Source organism: Engraulis encrasicolus, chromosome 13, assembly GCF_034702125.1.
Source record: "Engraulis encrasicolus isolate BLACKSEA-1 chromosome 13, IST_EnEncr_1.0, whole genome shotgun sequence".
In the NCBI taxonomy this organism is placed as follows: Eukaryota; Metazoa; Chordata; class Actinopteri; order Clupeiformes; family Engraulidae; genus Engraulis; species Engraulis encrasicolus.
The window spans coordinates 29,068,211-29,085,710 of NC_085869.1; the positions used below are offsets into that span (position 1 = coordinate 29,068,211).

The 17,500-nt window shown below is 43.0% G+C and overlaps 2 protein-coding genes across 3 annotated transcripts in view; one reads left to right on the forward strand and one right to left on the reverse strand.

The window, feature by feature from the left end:
- Positions 1 to 4,781, reverse strand: part of nalcn (sodium leak channel, non-selective) — a 177,300-nt gene extending 172,519 nt beyond the window's left edge. The window contains exons 1-2 of the mRNA XM_063213611.1: positions 4,725 to 4,781; positions 145 to 245 (exon numbers count right to left, since the gene is read on the reverse strand). The gene's annotated coding sequence lies outside the window, so the exon portion shown is untranslated. The remainder of the gene's footprint in view (positions 1 to 144; positions 246 to 4,724) is intronic.
- The window catches only part of itgbl1 (integrin, beta-like 1), a 114,891-nt gene continuing 101,822 nt past the window's right edge, over positions 4,432 to 17,500 (forward strand). The window contains exons 1-2 of one of the 2 annotated variants that reach the window (XM_063213612.1): positions 4,432 to 4,652; positions 12,311 to 12,513. In XM_063213612.1, the coding sequence (XP_063069682.1) occupies positions 4,438 to 4,652; positions 12,311 to 12,513 (418 nt within the window). In that variant the 5' untranslated portion in view covers positions 4,432 to 4,437. Of the gene's footprint in view, positions 4,653 to 5,762; positions 5,980 to 12,310; positions 12,514 to 17,500 lie in introns of those variants that run through there. The other variant, XM_063213613.1, reaches the window with a different exon arrangement.

Genomic DNA, 17,500 nt, shown 5'->3' on the forward strand with positions numbered 1-17,500 from the left:
TACCAATGTCAACAGTGCAACATGATTCCCCTTTCCATCTCCCCAGGACAGGAAATGCCAACCACAATTGATGAGGCATAACTACGGTGTGGGACACTGAGACAGATGAATGGTTCCTGCAGGGGTATGTGTCATGTGACTCACGGTGAGGCTCCTCATTGGTGCGTTCATCCCCGAATAGTAGTCAGAGGCCAGTCCTGAGAAACTGAAGTGGTGGTATTGACGTCAACACCTGCCGCTGGGACCTGGCAAAAAAAGGAAAAGAGCCCCTGCAGAGTCACTAAAAGCACACTGACAGGGTTGTATGGAGCATTAACAACTGACCCTCCAACACTGCCTTCTCCTGCTTTTGAATCCATCCCCACTGGGTAAATGCTAGCGCCAGTTCTGCAGCAATCTTGTCAGGGCAGATATCCTTTCCAGCAATTTGTGGATAGACGAAACAACATAGAGACGCACACACATGTTGTGGTACTGACTATCAGGGAAGCCGACAGGGGGGTCAGTTGACACAGGACCAGGAAGAGAGCGGGCCCAGAATTGGGTCCTTGTTACATTGTATTTATTAGGGGGAGGGGGGGGGGCACTTTCAGAAGACGTTGTCTCGGGCCTGGCAAAAGCTGTCAGCAGCCCTGCTGACTACTGTCGGATGGTTTTGAAACTGAATAGGAGAATAGCTAGGTTTTTTATGACAGATAAGTGATTGCATAAACACAAGCATTCATTTCCACCGGATGTCGTGATCAAACATTGGCTTACTGAACGACCACCCTCTCACCCAGGCCTACAGAGGACTAGCAGAGAGCATCCTCACCACAGGCATCACTGTCTGTTATGGTAGCACCACACAGGCTGAAAGGAAGTCTCGGCAAAGAATAAACAAGACTGCGGAGAGGATCATAGGCACAACACTTCCCTCTATGAACTTCATGTATGTGAAGCGCAACCAGAATAGAGCAGAGATATGAAGATCCACTCCATACAGCTATCTACTGTATCTGCTCAGACACAAGCTCTGCACATACAACCTGAGACAGTAGAGCAGACAGTATCTCTACTACTGTAAAACAGCAAGGGTTTTAAATAGCTTCTTCCCTGCTACAGTTAGACTGATGGCAAAACAGAACATTTCACTGACTTTGATTTTTGATTTTTTTTTTTTATTCTTTTTATTTCTTAGATTTTTTGATTCTTTGATTTTTCTTCTTGATTCACTTTTTTAATGTATTTTGTCCTTTTCTTTTTTCTATTTATTAGAATCTATTAGTCCATGCACAAATGGTAAATAAAGAACTTAGACTTTGACTTTGAAAATTTGAGCCGAAACAACATTACCCATAATATGGAGTTAGCTTTTGAAGTGCTGTTGAAGTAAGGTTCCTCTATCACCACCACAATATGTGAGCATATCACCATTAGCAAACATTACAGTCATGGCAACAATGGACACATCTTTAATTTGTTCAGCATCATAAGCCTAATCTCCCGCTCACTGCAGCCTAGCTGGCAAGCGCTATACAGTCAATGCGGAGTAGCGTTCAACCAACTCACCAAAAACCACACAAGATCCCCCATGGATTCATATTATTCACAAGCAATTCATTGTATAACGCCCAGATAAACTTTACATTAACCTATATTCTTCTACAGTCTTATCAGAAGAAGAATATGTACAGTATGTGACATGATGAAGCCAAGCACTGTGAAGCCAGTATTTTCCATTAGTCAACTCTGCTCTGCTCTCAAAGAAACCTCTGTGTCCTTGACCTGAGTGTTTCTCAGTGTGGGAACTTACACTCACTTATGAATAGTTCCATTTGGGTCCACAAACCCGTTCATTTGTCTATAGATCTTGAGCGCAACAACAGTATTCTTGCTTCCTAGGTCATGTAAGCGCATAGGCCTAGTTGTGTTCTTCAGCACTAAAACACTCAAACCACCATCCAGTATACTGTAAGCTAGTCAGCAGTCACACATTCAACAGTCACGTATTCAACATTTAAGAAGAGCCTTGCCATTAAAAAATACACAATAATGCCTCAATGATAGACTGATCTAACTCACAGAATAGAAGGAAATCATCAGTTTATACTCTAAATTGTGTAGCTTGATTTAATCTCTTTAAAACGATCTTTAAGATGTGATGGGCGTCATTCCTGCCACACACTCTACTTTGGACCTCCATGACTATACTGCTTGAACCCAATCCTCATCACTTAGGTAGACTATTGTGAATTTACTTGACTGAAAAAAGTAAGTTTGTGTAAGACTAGCACTTTGTAGATAGATATAGACCCACCACAGTTTCCATTAATATTACCAGTGATTGCATGCTTGCTCCCCGTGGCAGAGTGATCTTTTTTTTCACTGCAAGAGAAACTAATTGTGGTCCCTGGCAAGTACTCCCCTACATTACAGCACTTACACCCTGCAATTTTGTTTTCACTCGCCCCTCCAATCCCCTACCAACATATGCTAAGTGTAGCAATTACACTGTAAATTGCTTTTGACTATGTCTATACCGGATTTTTTCAGGATCGCCATCATCATGTGTGTGTGTGTGTGTGTGTGTGTGTGTGTGTGTGTGTGTGTGTGTGTGTGTGTGTGTACGTGCGTGTGTGCGTGTGTGTGTGTGTGTGTGTGTGTGCGTGCGTGCATGCGTGCGTGCGTGTGTAAGCAGGTCTGACAAACAAGGGGTTGGGCTGTTCAATTGTCCTGGGGCCAGGGAGAGGGAGTCCCCATTACATTGTATGCATTGAGAGGCAGCGGGGGCCCTTTAATATTATTTTGCCCTGGGCCCGGCCAAAAGAGAGTGGGCAACATCACCACCATAAAATATATAATATTTCAACCCTTACTCTGTATGGGGTGCCCATCTGTCACTGTCCCCTCTGAGCGTGAACTATTATGGGGTCTACTCTGGCCCTGAATATTGGTGGCACTGAATTTTGATGAAATATGAATCAGTGGATGGATGGAAATTTGATGGCACGCTAAAACATAAGGTTTGAGCTTATTGCTGGGAGGCATAGATACGTATGTATGTAGGATTTGGGGTTTGTGCCAACAGATGTTGTGCAGGACTGAGCAGTGGCACCAGACATTGTATACTGACAGCATACATTTGTCATACAACATCGGCCTAATGTTAAGCAGTGATTTGATTTGTGAGTGTCGTTTTTGGGATCCCACATTCCATTGATCTCTGGTTGAGTGATATGGGGATATGTGCTACTGGAAAGTTATTTTTCTGTCTTCATCATGTGCTTAGAATTGAACATGGATTACATGAGAAAATAAAACGAGTAGGAAATGTATGCCTGTCCTTAAAGTCCTAGCAGCTAAACTCTATAGAAGAGTAGGCTAAGGTATCCTCAGTGCTCCTGTTCTTCACTATCTGTTGCGTCCCGGCTGAGTTAAAAGTAAGAAGAAGAGCATCTCTCATGTGGAGGACTATTTTCTGCTTTTATTTAAAGCAGTGCCACACGTTAGTTTGCACTGCCCTTAATAAAAAAAAGAATATAATCTCCCGCATCTAAGATGCTCCGGTGACTCTCCTATACAAAACTCCAAAACTCTTCAAAGATCAAAGCAGAGAAATATTTATAGGTGTTGATACTAGTTTGAGGAAGCTCTTCAGTTTCTTTGACAGGGTAGGATACGGACAGATAGGCTACAGTCATGTTTCACTTTGAAAGTGGGTTTTAAATAAAATCAAAAGACACTGCAAATATAGTCTACACGCGAAGTAGGCTATGGTTCTGTCTCAACAACACAGGGAACTGAAACTATGCAAAAGTTGTATGAACTGTTAAAAAACATAACTGTAAAGCCCATTTGTTGTAACAAACATTTGATACCGGTACTTATTATGGATTTTACAGCCTAGGCTATAAGGCTGATCTATTTTGGCATATGTAGGCATTATGTGTATTTAAAGCAGGGGTTTGTGTCGTGCTAAACTTCAGCCATTTAAGTTGTTATCATTGTTGTTGTGTATTGCCTGTATCATTATTGTATATAGCCTACTGTATGTTTGATGGTGGAAAAGCATCTAATTCATTCCATCTGCTAGCACAAGGAGATTACAATGAGCGAGTGCACAGGTGATGATGCGCATTGAATGGATAGAACGCTGGAAGAGTCTATTCCACTGCCGAACAATAAGCCCATCCTTGTCCTTTACACGTCCATTTTGCAATATGCAAAACGTTGCAACGTTGTACTTGCGCTATTAAATTGACAATCTGAGAAGAACATGGTGAAAACTAAGATTGGCGACGCAGGATAGCTCAATTTTGATGAGAGGGATGTGACACGTAGGAGGACAGACCCCGTGCTGGATATTCTACCCCCCTACGACATCTGCTTCAGAGGGGTTACTATGGAAACAGATGAGAGCAAGGCTGTGCTAGCTCTAATTAGATAACCGTCACCATGAAACATTTCCAATGCACCAAAAAACAAAACTGTGACACGAATAGGGACGTACCTCGTCCACACCGCAAATACATTTTCCACAAATTTGCCAAGACGCATGTCCATGCGCAAAAACGAAGCGAACAGGTAATAAATGAAAAGGCCTGGGTAACTACCTATCGCTCACTTCCTGGAGGACACCCAGTCCGAATCAAACACACAGCTCTCATTCGGTACGTCACGACACGAATTTCCCTGCTTTTCCATGTCTGCGTCTTAAAAATTAATGACAGAAAACAACTTACGGAGAATTCGTGTGTCCTTACGGCTTTGTCTTTGAGCTCATAGCACGAGAGGTATTTTCCCGGTGTGTTGCCTGCACTGAGGCGATAGTCAGAGCCAGAGCTGCAGAGCCCAGCAGCAGCACTACCGATGCAGGCAGCGGCGACGCGCGTCCCCCAGCAACAAGCGCATACAGGTTAGCCGCGAGTTGAGGATTCACAGGCCCCACACGAGAATACAGTAATTTGAGAATGGTCGTAGTTTTGGTGCCAAACCGGAGGCTATGTGCCTCTAAATTGAACGGATACGGGCATTGGTGTCGTTTAAGATAGGTGCCATTATCTGCACTTTGGAGGGGTAAATAAAGAGACGTGCACTGATTGGAAAATCACAGGGGGATTACCATTTCACCACTACTATGCCTATTTTTAGGCATTTAAAGGTTCTTCATAGCCTAGGTTTTCGCTGTTTTGACGTCGTTTCTTTATTGTGATAATGTATGCCAATAAATATCAAACCTGCTTAAACCATGCACTGGAGTGGGCCAGTGTAAACTCAATAATAGCCTACCCATGGGTTATGGTGTTATGTCAGACTGCCTACATGTAGACTAGACCTGCATTTGCAAGCTGACTGATAATCACTTAGCCTACTATCAGTATTAAATTCCCATCGAAATAACAACATTCCCTTCCCCCTTAGCCCAAATGAAGCGAGATCAAAGGTCATCTTAATTAATTTTGGTAGACTAGGCTATTTATAGGTTCCGTCAGAAACCTAGTTCAGGGGTTAGTTCGAATCGTCAGAACCACTGGAAAAACTGTAAAGCCTTATGTAAAATCTTACTCCAGCACCCGACCAACACATGCAACAGTTTAGTTCACTTCAATAATGTTGTGCCCAGTTTTTTGTCTTAACTTTTACAACTGACAACTAACAACTGTTTTTACTTATGTCTTTTGATGGTTAAGTTCATTTGGTTTCCATGTGAGCGAGTTCTTGCCAGCTCCTGCCCCGGTACCAGAAAGTCAGGGGTAATGAAAGGCACTTGTATGGAGAGTAGAGCTCTATTGGCCTCCGAAGAGACCCAGCCGGTTTGGGCCAGCCCGTTTCCCCCTCTCCCTCTGTCTGGAAAAGCAGAAATTCCTGAAGGCATTGCACTCCAGGTTTCTTTTGGGATCTAAACATGCATGCAGAGGCTTTCGTGAACTCTGTCTCAGTGTCTTTGCTTCTGATTTTGCTCTCAGCTGTCGAAGAAAGTTTATTGCAATCGCTGAGGTGAGTTACCGCAGACCTTTTTACTCTTTGTTTTTTTCTCATCAGTTTAGAAACTTTTTCTCCCTCACTCTCCCTCCTTCCTCTCTCTGCGTGTCTTCTCCTTTCTCACTCTCTCGACTATGCTAAGCAGTGCTGCTGCATTATTTTCTTTCCTTCTTTTCTGCTGATAGGCTCAAGTTTTCGGACAGGGAAGCTGCAAGAATTCTGCTCATCTAGGCTTCTGCGTGTGTGCATGATGCTTGATGTCAGTGAGTTTTATTTTAGTCTTTAGTCCCACGGATGGCTTGTTACCTAGTGCCTCCTCCTCCTTGATAGTAATTACCTTGCCATAACAGCTCAAGTTCCTTTCCCTATTTTAACAAGGAACATGAACGTACAGTATATGCAGTAGAAGTTGCATACTTGGAAGGAGTATTGTGTAGCTGGGTCTTGCGAGAGTGCTGAAGCAACAACTCCTTTCACCTATCGGGCAGATTTCACTTGAGCAGTCTGACACGCGTGCTGAGCTTGGCAGGGATCCACAGTCCCATAGCTGTGTGTGTGTGTGTGTGTGTGTGTGTGTGTGTGTGTGTGTGTGTGTGTGTGTGTGTGTGTGTGTGTGTGTGTGTGTGTGTGTGTGTGTGTGTGTGTGTGTGTGTGTGTGTGTGTGTGTGTGCCTTGTTACAGTAAAACATCCCTGCCAGTGTGTGTGTGGGTGTGGGTGTGGGTGTGTGTGTGTGAATTAATCAGGTTACAGCAATGCCTGGGTGACACAGAAAAGCTCTAAGAAGTGGTAAATCTTGCGCAGCAGTTTGTGTGCTTGCAATCAATCGGAGTCTAGCGTGGCTGGTGTTTACCAAACAAAAAGAGTTTGTCCACAAGGGGTTGGAGTAGTGGAGGTCTGTGGGAATGAGAAGGAGTGTAGAGGGGGATTGGCTCAGCTCATTCTGGGGCGGTGTGCAAGCAGGTGCACCTTCTCTACCCGCAGATCCTGGGTGTCCAGCTGCAGCTAAATCAGGGGGGTGTTCCAAGAACGTAGCTCATCTGTGGGCTATCTGTTGGGTTTACCACTGCCTTTTGGCCTGTTTTAGTCTTGCGATCGGACAGGGTGCGTGTGTTATGGTATCTGCTCTGTGTACTGCTATGCTAGAGCAGCGCTGGTCGCTAGGAAGCCAAGAGAGGGCGCACAGAGATGACGTCACGCCTGCGAATTTGGTTAAAAAATAGATAAACAGAGAGCCCGGGAGATTTAAATCCTGAAATGGGGCGGTAAGGGAGTTGAATCACAATGGACATGTTGGGAAAATATTGATTATGCGTCTGCGACGGGTTTTTTGTCAGTGCCCCGTTGACTCCCGTTGTATGGCGGTCTGTGGAACTCGAAAAACCTAATATCTCACAGAAAGCTTCAAATCGAAAAAAAATGCCACAGGTATGTAGGAAAGTGTAAGATACACCTGAATTAAGGCCTCAATTGCAAAATACCGACCTATTCCTTTAACTTAGCCAGGTTTATCACCTAATCATGTTCTTGGAATACCCCTCTGAGCAATACATCCAAACCACTTGTAAACAAAGCAAAAAATAAGGGGGGAGAGGGATCAGCTAATGTAACCTCAGTACATTGGTATGATCTCAGTACATTGGGATGACTTCATATGATGATATGAAGAGTGTTGATTTTGGAATACGCATCTTTTTGTGTTTACATTTGACGGAAAATGCTTGTTAGTACGACTAGAAAATTGCATATCGTAGATAATGATGACAGTTTAGTCCAGTTGTCATGTAATGGATCAGTCATCGATTTCTTTGCATGTATGTGTGTGTGTGTGTGCATGCGTGTGTGCATGTTTCTTTTTTTCCATTCAGTCACTCCATAAGTACAGCTGGAGGAAAGCCGAGAGTGGAATGACCGTTGGCCAAGATGCCAGAGTTGCTTCTGGGTGGTGGAAGGATTGTGTAGCGAGCCCAGAGAGTATAGAGAGCATAGACCGCTGTATGTTTTGAATGGGTGGGAGAATAACAAACCCCCCCAGTACGTACACATACAGTACAGTTCGTACCCCCAGAGCCTTGTTATGTGGTTGCCTCACACACTTGAACTGGATAGTCACACTCTTTGGCCAAATTCAATCAAAGTTCATACAGATTGTTGTTGTGTGGGAAGCCAAAGCAGTTCTTCAGTCTGTAGATGGAGCGGTTCACAGTACTGAAGTATTTTTGTTACTATATTTCATAGTGATGTAATCATGTATAAATAGTAGGGGTAGTGTTGATCGGATATTATATAATGGTCTACAACATAAGTTATATATTCTGTACGACAATCTAGAGAGCAATACTGCACAGTTCCATATGTGTTACACATGCCTAAATGTTTCTCCACAATGAATGTTTGTTTCTTCAATATTTGACCTTCGTAAGGATGTACAGTGTAATGGTTATTATAGCTACCAGATGAAGCTTCCGGCACGTTGTCCAAAACAAACCCTCAGACATTTTAGCTTGTGAAGTGAAACTTCAATATATTGAGTCATCAAAAAAATAGGGGATCTGCCACATAATGTGCCGTGGAGACCTGAAAAAAGCACATGAGTGGTTTGACAAAATTAATTGTGATGTTTCAAAAACAATCCCATCGATATATATAGTCTCGCAAATCTCCGAGTTTTCCTTGTCATCCAAAGAGAGATTTACAGCCTGGGGAATGGAAGTCTGGTTGTCATTAGGATGGTGTTTCCAATCACTGTTCCCCTCAAATGTGCTTCTTCTTAAAGGGAAACTCCGTTTTTTTATGTTCTTTTCCATAAAATGAACCTTGTGCTGCATAAGAAGACCCATAAATGAGCTTTGGTTGCCTCTGGAGATTGGTGTGCCCAATTTGTCATGAGCAATATAATGTAGTCCTCTTGAAATCCTGCTAGCCAGAAACTATAGGCCTATTAGTGTTTAACAGAGAGCATTTGTTTAGTGAAAAGCCAAAACAAATGCTTTCCGCAAGCCGCCACAAAAACTCAGCTTTGGCTAATGTATTTAAATGTCAACTTCTCTCAAATGTATATAATATGAGAAGGGTTTAAGTGGTGACAATTTGCCAAACAAAAGTACAAAACCAACCCACACAAAACTGTCTCTGCTCACATACTTCCTGGCTGATGCTTTCCATATGTCCATCTTTAAAGTGTTTAGCAGGGTATGCAATGCATGCATGCACACACTTTAGGACTTGTGCCACATAACCTTGGCAGTGTGCTTACACTTGTTCCACAAAGACCACAAGGAGAAGAGCCTGCAGGTGATTTTAATGTACTCATGAAGCAAGACATTGTGCTTACACTTCTCTCACCACACTAGCGGTTTCTGGGCTGGCTGTCCAGAATGCTGCCGGACCCCAGTTACACTTGGAACCAAAGTGATTTATTTTTCGTAATGTGACTCAGATGGCCCTGATGACATTGTGTTGCTACAACGTTTTGTTGAGAAGAAACTTGTTTTTAATCAGAAACCAATTTTTCAGGTCTGAAATGCTCTTATTTTGGCATAAATAGATCAATTAGTTTTAGATGGGTATAAGATCTGGCAACGGCACAGTTCTCTCTCAGCCTGAATACACTATGTGAGAGCAATGTGTAGAGTTTGCAGGTGAATCATATTTAGTTGTGTTGTCTCGAAAGAATAAAATGCAAGATAAGTGGTATACTCTTCCTCTTCTTCTTCTTCATCGCCTCCTTACACCTTTGACCTCCTACCTGTATGCCTCTTTTGTGACATTATGCTACTTTACTTGCATAGCCATTCTAGAACGACATCAAATTTAAGTTGAGGAAGAAACTCTTTTTGTTGACGACGAGGGTCTATCCTGACGAGGCTACTACTGTACGTTAGCAACTTCGAATTCACTGGGTATTCGTCATAGTCCTTGGAGCAATGTGGCGTTACAGTAGGAACCTTGCTCAAGGGTTCTTCAGCCATGCATGGAGGTGTCAGGAGAACAAAGAGTTGAATTCAAACCTGCAACCTTCTCCATGAACATCAGGCCATGGCTGCTTTTTGTCTGTAGGCAAGTGGAATTCAGCCCTTGTCTGAATCAGGGCCTCAGATGGCTTGACCTGAATTCTTCTCCACCTCCTTCTTACACCTGCAATTCCACCTCTGCCTCCTTAAATAACAATATACATGAGCTTAACAGTAGAATGGACTCCAAGACTCCATTCCCCTCAGTCAATCCGGACGAAGGGCAGATGTTGGCTAATGGTTAGGATTACCTACCTCTCCCTACAACTCCATCCATGGCTGGTGCCTAACCCCACAGTGATCCAGGGCCTGTTACCAATACCCTGCACATAACCCTAAGTCGCTTTGGATAAAAGGGACAGCTAAGAGATATATATACAGTCCCAAGAAAAAGTTTGTACACCCTTTGAAATTTCTTACATTTCTGTCAAAATTTATCATGAAACATGGTCTGATCTTCCCGGAAATCTCAAGAAGGAACAATCAGAGTCTGCTTTAATTAATTCCACCAAAACATTTACATGTTATCATATTTTTATAGGTCATAAGGCCATAACATTCACAGGAGAGCAGGGCATAAGTAAGTACACCCTTGCATTAAGTAGGTTTTAACCCTCAGTTAGTTGCAATATCATCAACCAGACTTGTCCTGTAGTTGCAGATCAGATTAACAAAACAATCTGTTTGTATCTTTTCTCCCTCTTCTTTAAAGAACTGCCTCTCATCAGCAAGGTTTGTGGGATGTCTGGAGTGCATAGCTTTCTTGACTTCATGTCATATAATCTCAATTGTTTTTTGTCAGGGCTTTGACTGGGCTATTTCAGAATGTGTATTTCATTATTATGAAGCCATTCTAAAGTCGATTTGCTTCTAAAGTATGGGTTGTTGTCACATTTCAGGACCCATACTCTTGTGTGCTTCAACAGTGTGACAGACTTCCTCACGTTTTTTTCTGTAAAATATCACAATAAACTTGAGTTCATTGCTCCACTGATAATAGCAAACTGTCAAGGGCCTGAGGCAGCAAGGTAGCCGCATATAATGATGCTCCCGCCACCATACTCAGAAGAGGAGATGTAACCAAGAATAGCTTAAAATGGGATTCATTCTGCCAATCTAAAATTAATGAGGTTTCTGTCCAAAAAAATATTGCTGCACCTTTGAGGATTGCGAAAAAGCATTTATATGCTTCATAGAATTACTGCAAAATATTCTGTAGACCAACGTTGAAACCAAAGTTGAATTGTTCAGGGGAACACACAATGTCATGTTTGGAGGAGAACTGGAGAACCACACCTTCACAAAAACATCATCTCCACCTTTGAGTATGGTGGCGGCAGCATCATTATATGCGGCTACCTTGCTGCCTCAGGTCCTTTTCAGTTTGCTATAATCAGTGGAACAATGAACTCAGAAGTTTATCGAGATATTTTACAGAAAAAAAGTGAGGTAGTCTGTCACACAGTTGAAGCACACAAGAGGATAGGTGCTGAAATGTGACAACAACCCATACTTTAGAAGCAAATCGACTTTAGAATGGCTTCATAATAATGAAATACACATTCTGGAATAGCCCAGTCAAAGCCCTGACAAAAAACAATTGAGATTATATGGCATCAAGTCAAGATTGCTATGCACTCCAGACATCCCACAAACCTTGCTGACGAGAGGCAGTTTTCTAAAGAAGAGGGAGACCAGATACATCCAGATTGTTTTGTTAATCTGATCTGCAACTACAGGAAACATCTGGTTGAGGTTATTGCGACTAACTTAGGGTTAAAACCTATTGAATGCAAGGGTGTACTTACTTATGCCTTGTTGTCCTGTGAATGTTTACATCTTATGGCCAATGAAAATATGAAAACTTGTAAATGTTTGGGTTGAATTAGTTAAAGCAGACTCTGGTTGTTCCTTCTTGTGATTTCCGGGAATATCAGACCATGTTTTATGACCAATTTTGACAGAAAGGTAAGAAATTTCAAAGGGTGTACAAACTTTTTCCTGGGACTGTAGATGTAATGAAGCATTTTCAACACCTGGTTTGAATTGACAATCAGAAGCAGCACACCCTCAGGGCATGATATTGAGTGGGTGTTTCAGATTAGGGCACTGCTTCAAATCAGTTGGAACTGGGCTGTGCCAATACAGTCTAATGTACAGTCATAGGCCTCCTTCTCCAACAACATCTCCCCCTCCTCCTCCTCCTCCTCCTCCTCCTCCTCTTTGTCCCAAGCAAGTAGGAGGTGAGCGCAGGGCCTCCTCTTTTCCTCTGTTCTCCTCCATCTTCTCTTCACACCTTCACCTCCCTGACCTCCTCCTCCTTTATGTCCCGCAGGCAGGTGGGAGAGGAGTGCAGGCTCTCGTCGGACGCCTCAGAGAGACGCTGCAGGACCCCAGATGGCCTGATCTGCAGCGGGAGAGGCGAGTGCGTCTGCGGGGTCTGCATATGTGAAGCCACTGACCCGGAGAAGTTCTACGGGCCGCGCTGCGAGTGCCACGATTGGGTCTGCGCAACATATGATGGCAAGACATGCTCTGGTGAGTGATAACAGCTGTAGATTTGTTGTCATTTTTAAAGATATTTTTATCCCGAATGTATGCACAACAGAGTGCTGATCGGGTGCAGTGGCACTTATAGCACCAACATAAACTCAAGATGAAATGAAAAAGGATTGTGGATCCTTTAACCGTTTATCCTTTAATAGCACTATCAAGTCAAGTCAAGTCGGCTTTATTGTCAATTACTTTACATGCACTGGTCATACAAAGAATTTGAAATTACGTTTCTTACTTCCCCTGCAGACATAGACATAGACTATAGGTGTGGACATAGACAATTAGACATAGACAGTAAGTCTACATTCCACCTTGAGTACCTACAACACCCATACAGACATATAAAGTGCAAGACTGGGCAACAGCAGACAAACATAGAACGTATATTAAAAGAGGTAGTGTTGTGCATTTCCAGTTATGTCCTATATTGAGAATATATTGATTCTGACATTGTGATAGCAATATTGTGAAAAATGATAAATATAAAGTAAGCAATTCGCAAGTTCACAAGCTATCACCAGTTAACACTATCATACTATCACTAACACACTGTAACACTGCCATAACAGTGTAGTTTAGTATTGCCCTATAATTGCAATTAACCATCCTCAAGGGTTGCATAAATTAATACATAATCATGTTCTGGGTTGGTCTTTGATGTCCCCAACATTTATTTGGGCCATTAAGCTCAGGACCCCTATTTGAATTTCACAGCATGCTCCTTCCAGTGGTCCAGACTGCCTCAAAGACTTTGTTGTCCCGTTGTGTCTTCCCTGCAAAGTAGCTTCTGAGAGAGGCCATCCAGCTGTAGTCTGAAAGATGTGCATTTTTTAGTGATGGATAAATGTTCTCTCTTCTTGCGTGTTATCTGTCTCTGTCTCTGTCTCTGTCTCTGTCTCTCTCTCTCTCTCTCTCTCTCTCTCTCTCTCTCTCTCTCTCTCTCTCTCTCTCTCTCTCTCTCTCTCTCTATCTATCTATCTATCATTGCATTCAATTCTGTTGGACACGGAGGCTTTAAATCATGTCCTCAAAGAGACAAGCGCACAGAGAATTCCATTTGGTTCCTGTGGGCATGAATGAGCATCTCGCTTATGCATGCAGCCCTTTGAAAGCCCCTGAGAATGCTAGCCCCACATCAGCACAGCCCACCTAACCTGCTGACGACATCCACAGTGAGTGAGAGAGAGAGTGGGTGAGTGAATGAGTGAGTGAGTGAATGAGTGAAAGAGAGAGTGAGTAGCCTAAATGAGGGATTGTGTGTGAGTAGACAATACAGGTGAATAGGGTAAAAATTGAAATTAGTTGACCAGTTACCAGTTGATTAATGTCATGAACAGGAGAAAAATATTAAGTTTTCTATTTTTTGTTTCAATATGCTGAATAGGCTATGTCTAATTAGATATGTGCTAATTTGCATATATTTTGATGAAAAAAACTTGCCATCTTTTATTTTGTTAATCTATCTAATAATTCAAGAAACCTCTGTCTGTATCTCTGTTTGTACCACGCATAACTGTCGCAGCACTGCACCGCATGATCTCAAATTTGGATGGTGACTCTGAAAAGGCATGGTGGGTTGCAGTGCAGGGTTCATTCGTTGACTTCGTTAGGACATAAAATACAGAAGATATTAGTACTAAATACTACTTATTAGACTCACTTTCAGTCACTGCATTTTGCCTTTCCTCACCATTTAATTAACAGCAAACTCAACATTCCATAGTTTATTGTTGACGTTCGGCGCTGGCAGCACAACCACCTGATAACCAACCAGCATTCCATTTAGCAATATGCGCCGCAGACACACACCTGCTAAACACACCTACCACACACACCTGGCTTCGAGTTGGCCATCACATCTGGCACAAGGGGCTCATGTTTTTTTTAATATCTATATCTAATCTAATTATTCAAGAAATGTCTGTCTGTCCTGTCTGTCCCTGCACCACTCCACCAAATGAACTCCAAATTGGAGTTACGAAAATCGATCATGGTTTTACTGTTGTGACCATGGTTTCCCTACGTACTCTGAACTAACCATAGTATTACTATGGCTTATCCATGTTGTTTTTGGCTAACCATGAAAATCGTGGTTCCTGACTAACCATGGATCATGGTTATTCATGGTTGTCATGTTTTTTTCAGCATGGTTTGTGTCTATGATTTAACCATAGTCACAAACCATGCTAAAAAAAACATGGTTTCATGGTCACCCAAAAAGATGAAAACATGTTCACAGCCATGGTGTAATAGTTAGGGAGTTGGACTGAAGATCACAGAGTTGCAGGCTGGAATCCCACCCTTACCTCTCCCTATACCTTCATCCATGACTGAAGTGCCCTTGGGCATACCTACATGTAACCCCGCATTGTTCCAAGGACTGTCACCAATGTGTGTTGTGTATGAATAATTATAAACCGTGATAAAACCATGGTTAGTTTTCAAAGTTTTAAAGTTTAACCATAGTCAAACCAAAAACCGTGCCGAACCATGCTTAAAAAAGCATGAAATCATGGTTTACCATGATCAATTTTTGAAAGGGGTGGCACAGCGATTTGCAGTACAAAGTGTCACGCCGGTACGGCATGAAATAGCATAAAATATCCTACCGAAGATATTAGTTAAACAAAATTTCATTGCCCTTTTGACTCTCTGCAAGACAGTCAACACCTGCTACAAAACCAATCCCCTAAACAAGTCGGCTGAGCACAACCACAACCCTGCTACAAAAACATGAGCTCAATTTTGTTTAAGCTGATGTCGTTCGTTAAACTCCGCTAGACTTGCTCTGTCCTTTTCTCTTCTGTCGGCGACAGCCTACCCAACACTTTCGAGATTTACCAAGTTGATTTCGCTATTCTAATTCACATGCGATTGCGAGGAGCGTCTTCCCAACCAGGGTTACAAACAGAACGGCTTAAGTAGCCAATCCATATGGCCAACAGCCAACAGCTACGACCACTGATAAAATCAGCCACGGGGAGTCCTGGCCAAATTACAGCGATTTCCCGTCATTTTTTTAATCGAGTCTACTGCCTGCAAAATTTAGATCAAGGAGTCAGCATGCATGCACCACATAGGAGGGAGACACACACACACACACACACACACACACACACACACACACACACACACACACACACACACACACACACACACACACACACACACACACACACACACACACACACACACACAGACACACACACACACACACACACACTAAGTTCTCAGGGCAAACAGCTACAGTAACTAAACCTGCATCCCTACTGGCATTGAACACATTCACACCATATAAACATCCAGACAGGCTCCGCTCCACACCCGTGAGCATTCCTGGATGAGACCAAACCACATGTGAAGGCATGACTGTCCTTTAACGTTGCCTCGCTCCTGAACAACTAGCAGACAAGCACAAACTGACAGATTTGAAATAGCTGTTTTACTCTTATCATATTCTGTTTCTTTCCCTTGACCTGTTACATTTGGTTCGGTTCCACCTGCAGCTTATTATTCATTCCTTTCTTTCTTTCTTTTTTTTAATCCGTGATGATGTCACCATGGCGGAAGCAGAAATATTCTAGTAAGGGGAGATAGGACAGGTACATAGAAATTAACGGTGAAGATTCGTAACGCAAATATGGCGTCTACCCGCACATCTCCCGCCTTTCTGGTAACAAGAGCCAATGTGCCTGCTGAGCTGCGTTGCCAGAGATCCAATCATCTGGCTGCATCGGCGCACGCGAAATTATGCACATGCTCAGTTGTGAAAAGCCGTTGCTCTCGTGCCGTTATGGAACTACTGCGCCTGCGCTCTGTCAAAAAAACCGTGAGAAAAGTGGCTCAAAAAGCTTTATTTTGACTCGTATGACACAACCAAGCAGTCTAGATTGATCAGTTTTTCACGGTCGTTTCAACCATATGGTTTTCACAACCGCTGGGTTCCCCTCCGTCCTATACTCAGTTTCCCCATTCATTTTTCCCATTGACTCTCAGATCTGGTCTACTTAATCGCGAAATAGCACCCCGGAGGCGTCACCAAGATGGCCGCCATATGTCCCCTCTCATTCTAAAATCTCTCTGGCGGAAGTGCATATTGCATGACTGATGTGTTTGCACAGACAGGTGGTGAAGCCTGTGGAAAAAAACGGTGTGTGTGTGTGTGTGTGTGTGTGTGTGTGTGTGTGTGTGTGTGTGTGTGTGTGTGTGTGTGTGTGTGTGTGTGTGTGTGTGTGTGTGTGTGTGTGTGTGTGTACATTACACAAATGCACCCACTCAGATATGTGTGCATTGCTTGTGTGTATGTACTGTATGTGTTCGTGTGTGCTTCTTGTTTCACCCTTGTCTCCTTCAGCTGTGCGTAAGGACCACATCTGGACCATGACTGATTTCCCTCTTCGCATTCTTCCCTTCAACGTTTTTCTCCTCCTCCTTTTCTCCCTCCTCTTTTCCCCTGCCTCATTTCTGTTTTCTCTCTCTCTCTCTCTCTCTCTCTCTCTCTCTCTCTCCCTCTCTCTCTCTCTCTCTCTCTCTCTCTCTCTCTCTCTCTCTCTCTCTCTCTCTCTCTCTCTCTGCTCTCTCTCTCTCTCTCTCTCTCTCTCTCTCTCTCTCTCTCTGCTGCTCCCACTCCTCCCTCTCTTTACTCTTCTTTATCTTCTCTCTTCTTTTACCATCCTCTTTCTCCTTCTCCTCCCTCTTCTTGCTTCTTTCTCATCTTCACTCTTCTCCCTCTGCTTGCTTCTCTTCCCCTTGTCCTCCTCCTCTTCCTCCTCACCAAATGTCAGGGCTGTTTAGTACCTATTCAGAAGATGGCAGTGCACATGACTCCTTGCAGCCAGATGGCAACCATTAGTTTGTCAGGGAAGGCAAAGAAGGCAATTTGGCTCACGTTGACATGTTAGAAGAAGAATTAGATGCCATTGCCATTGTTATCTGTAAAAAAAAGGATCTACCGCAACAAGTATGTGCG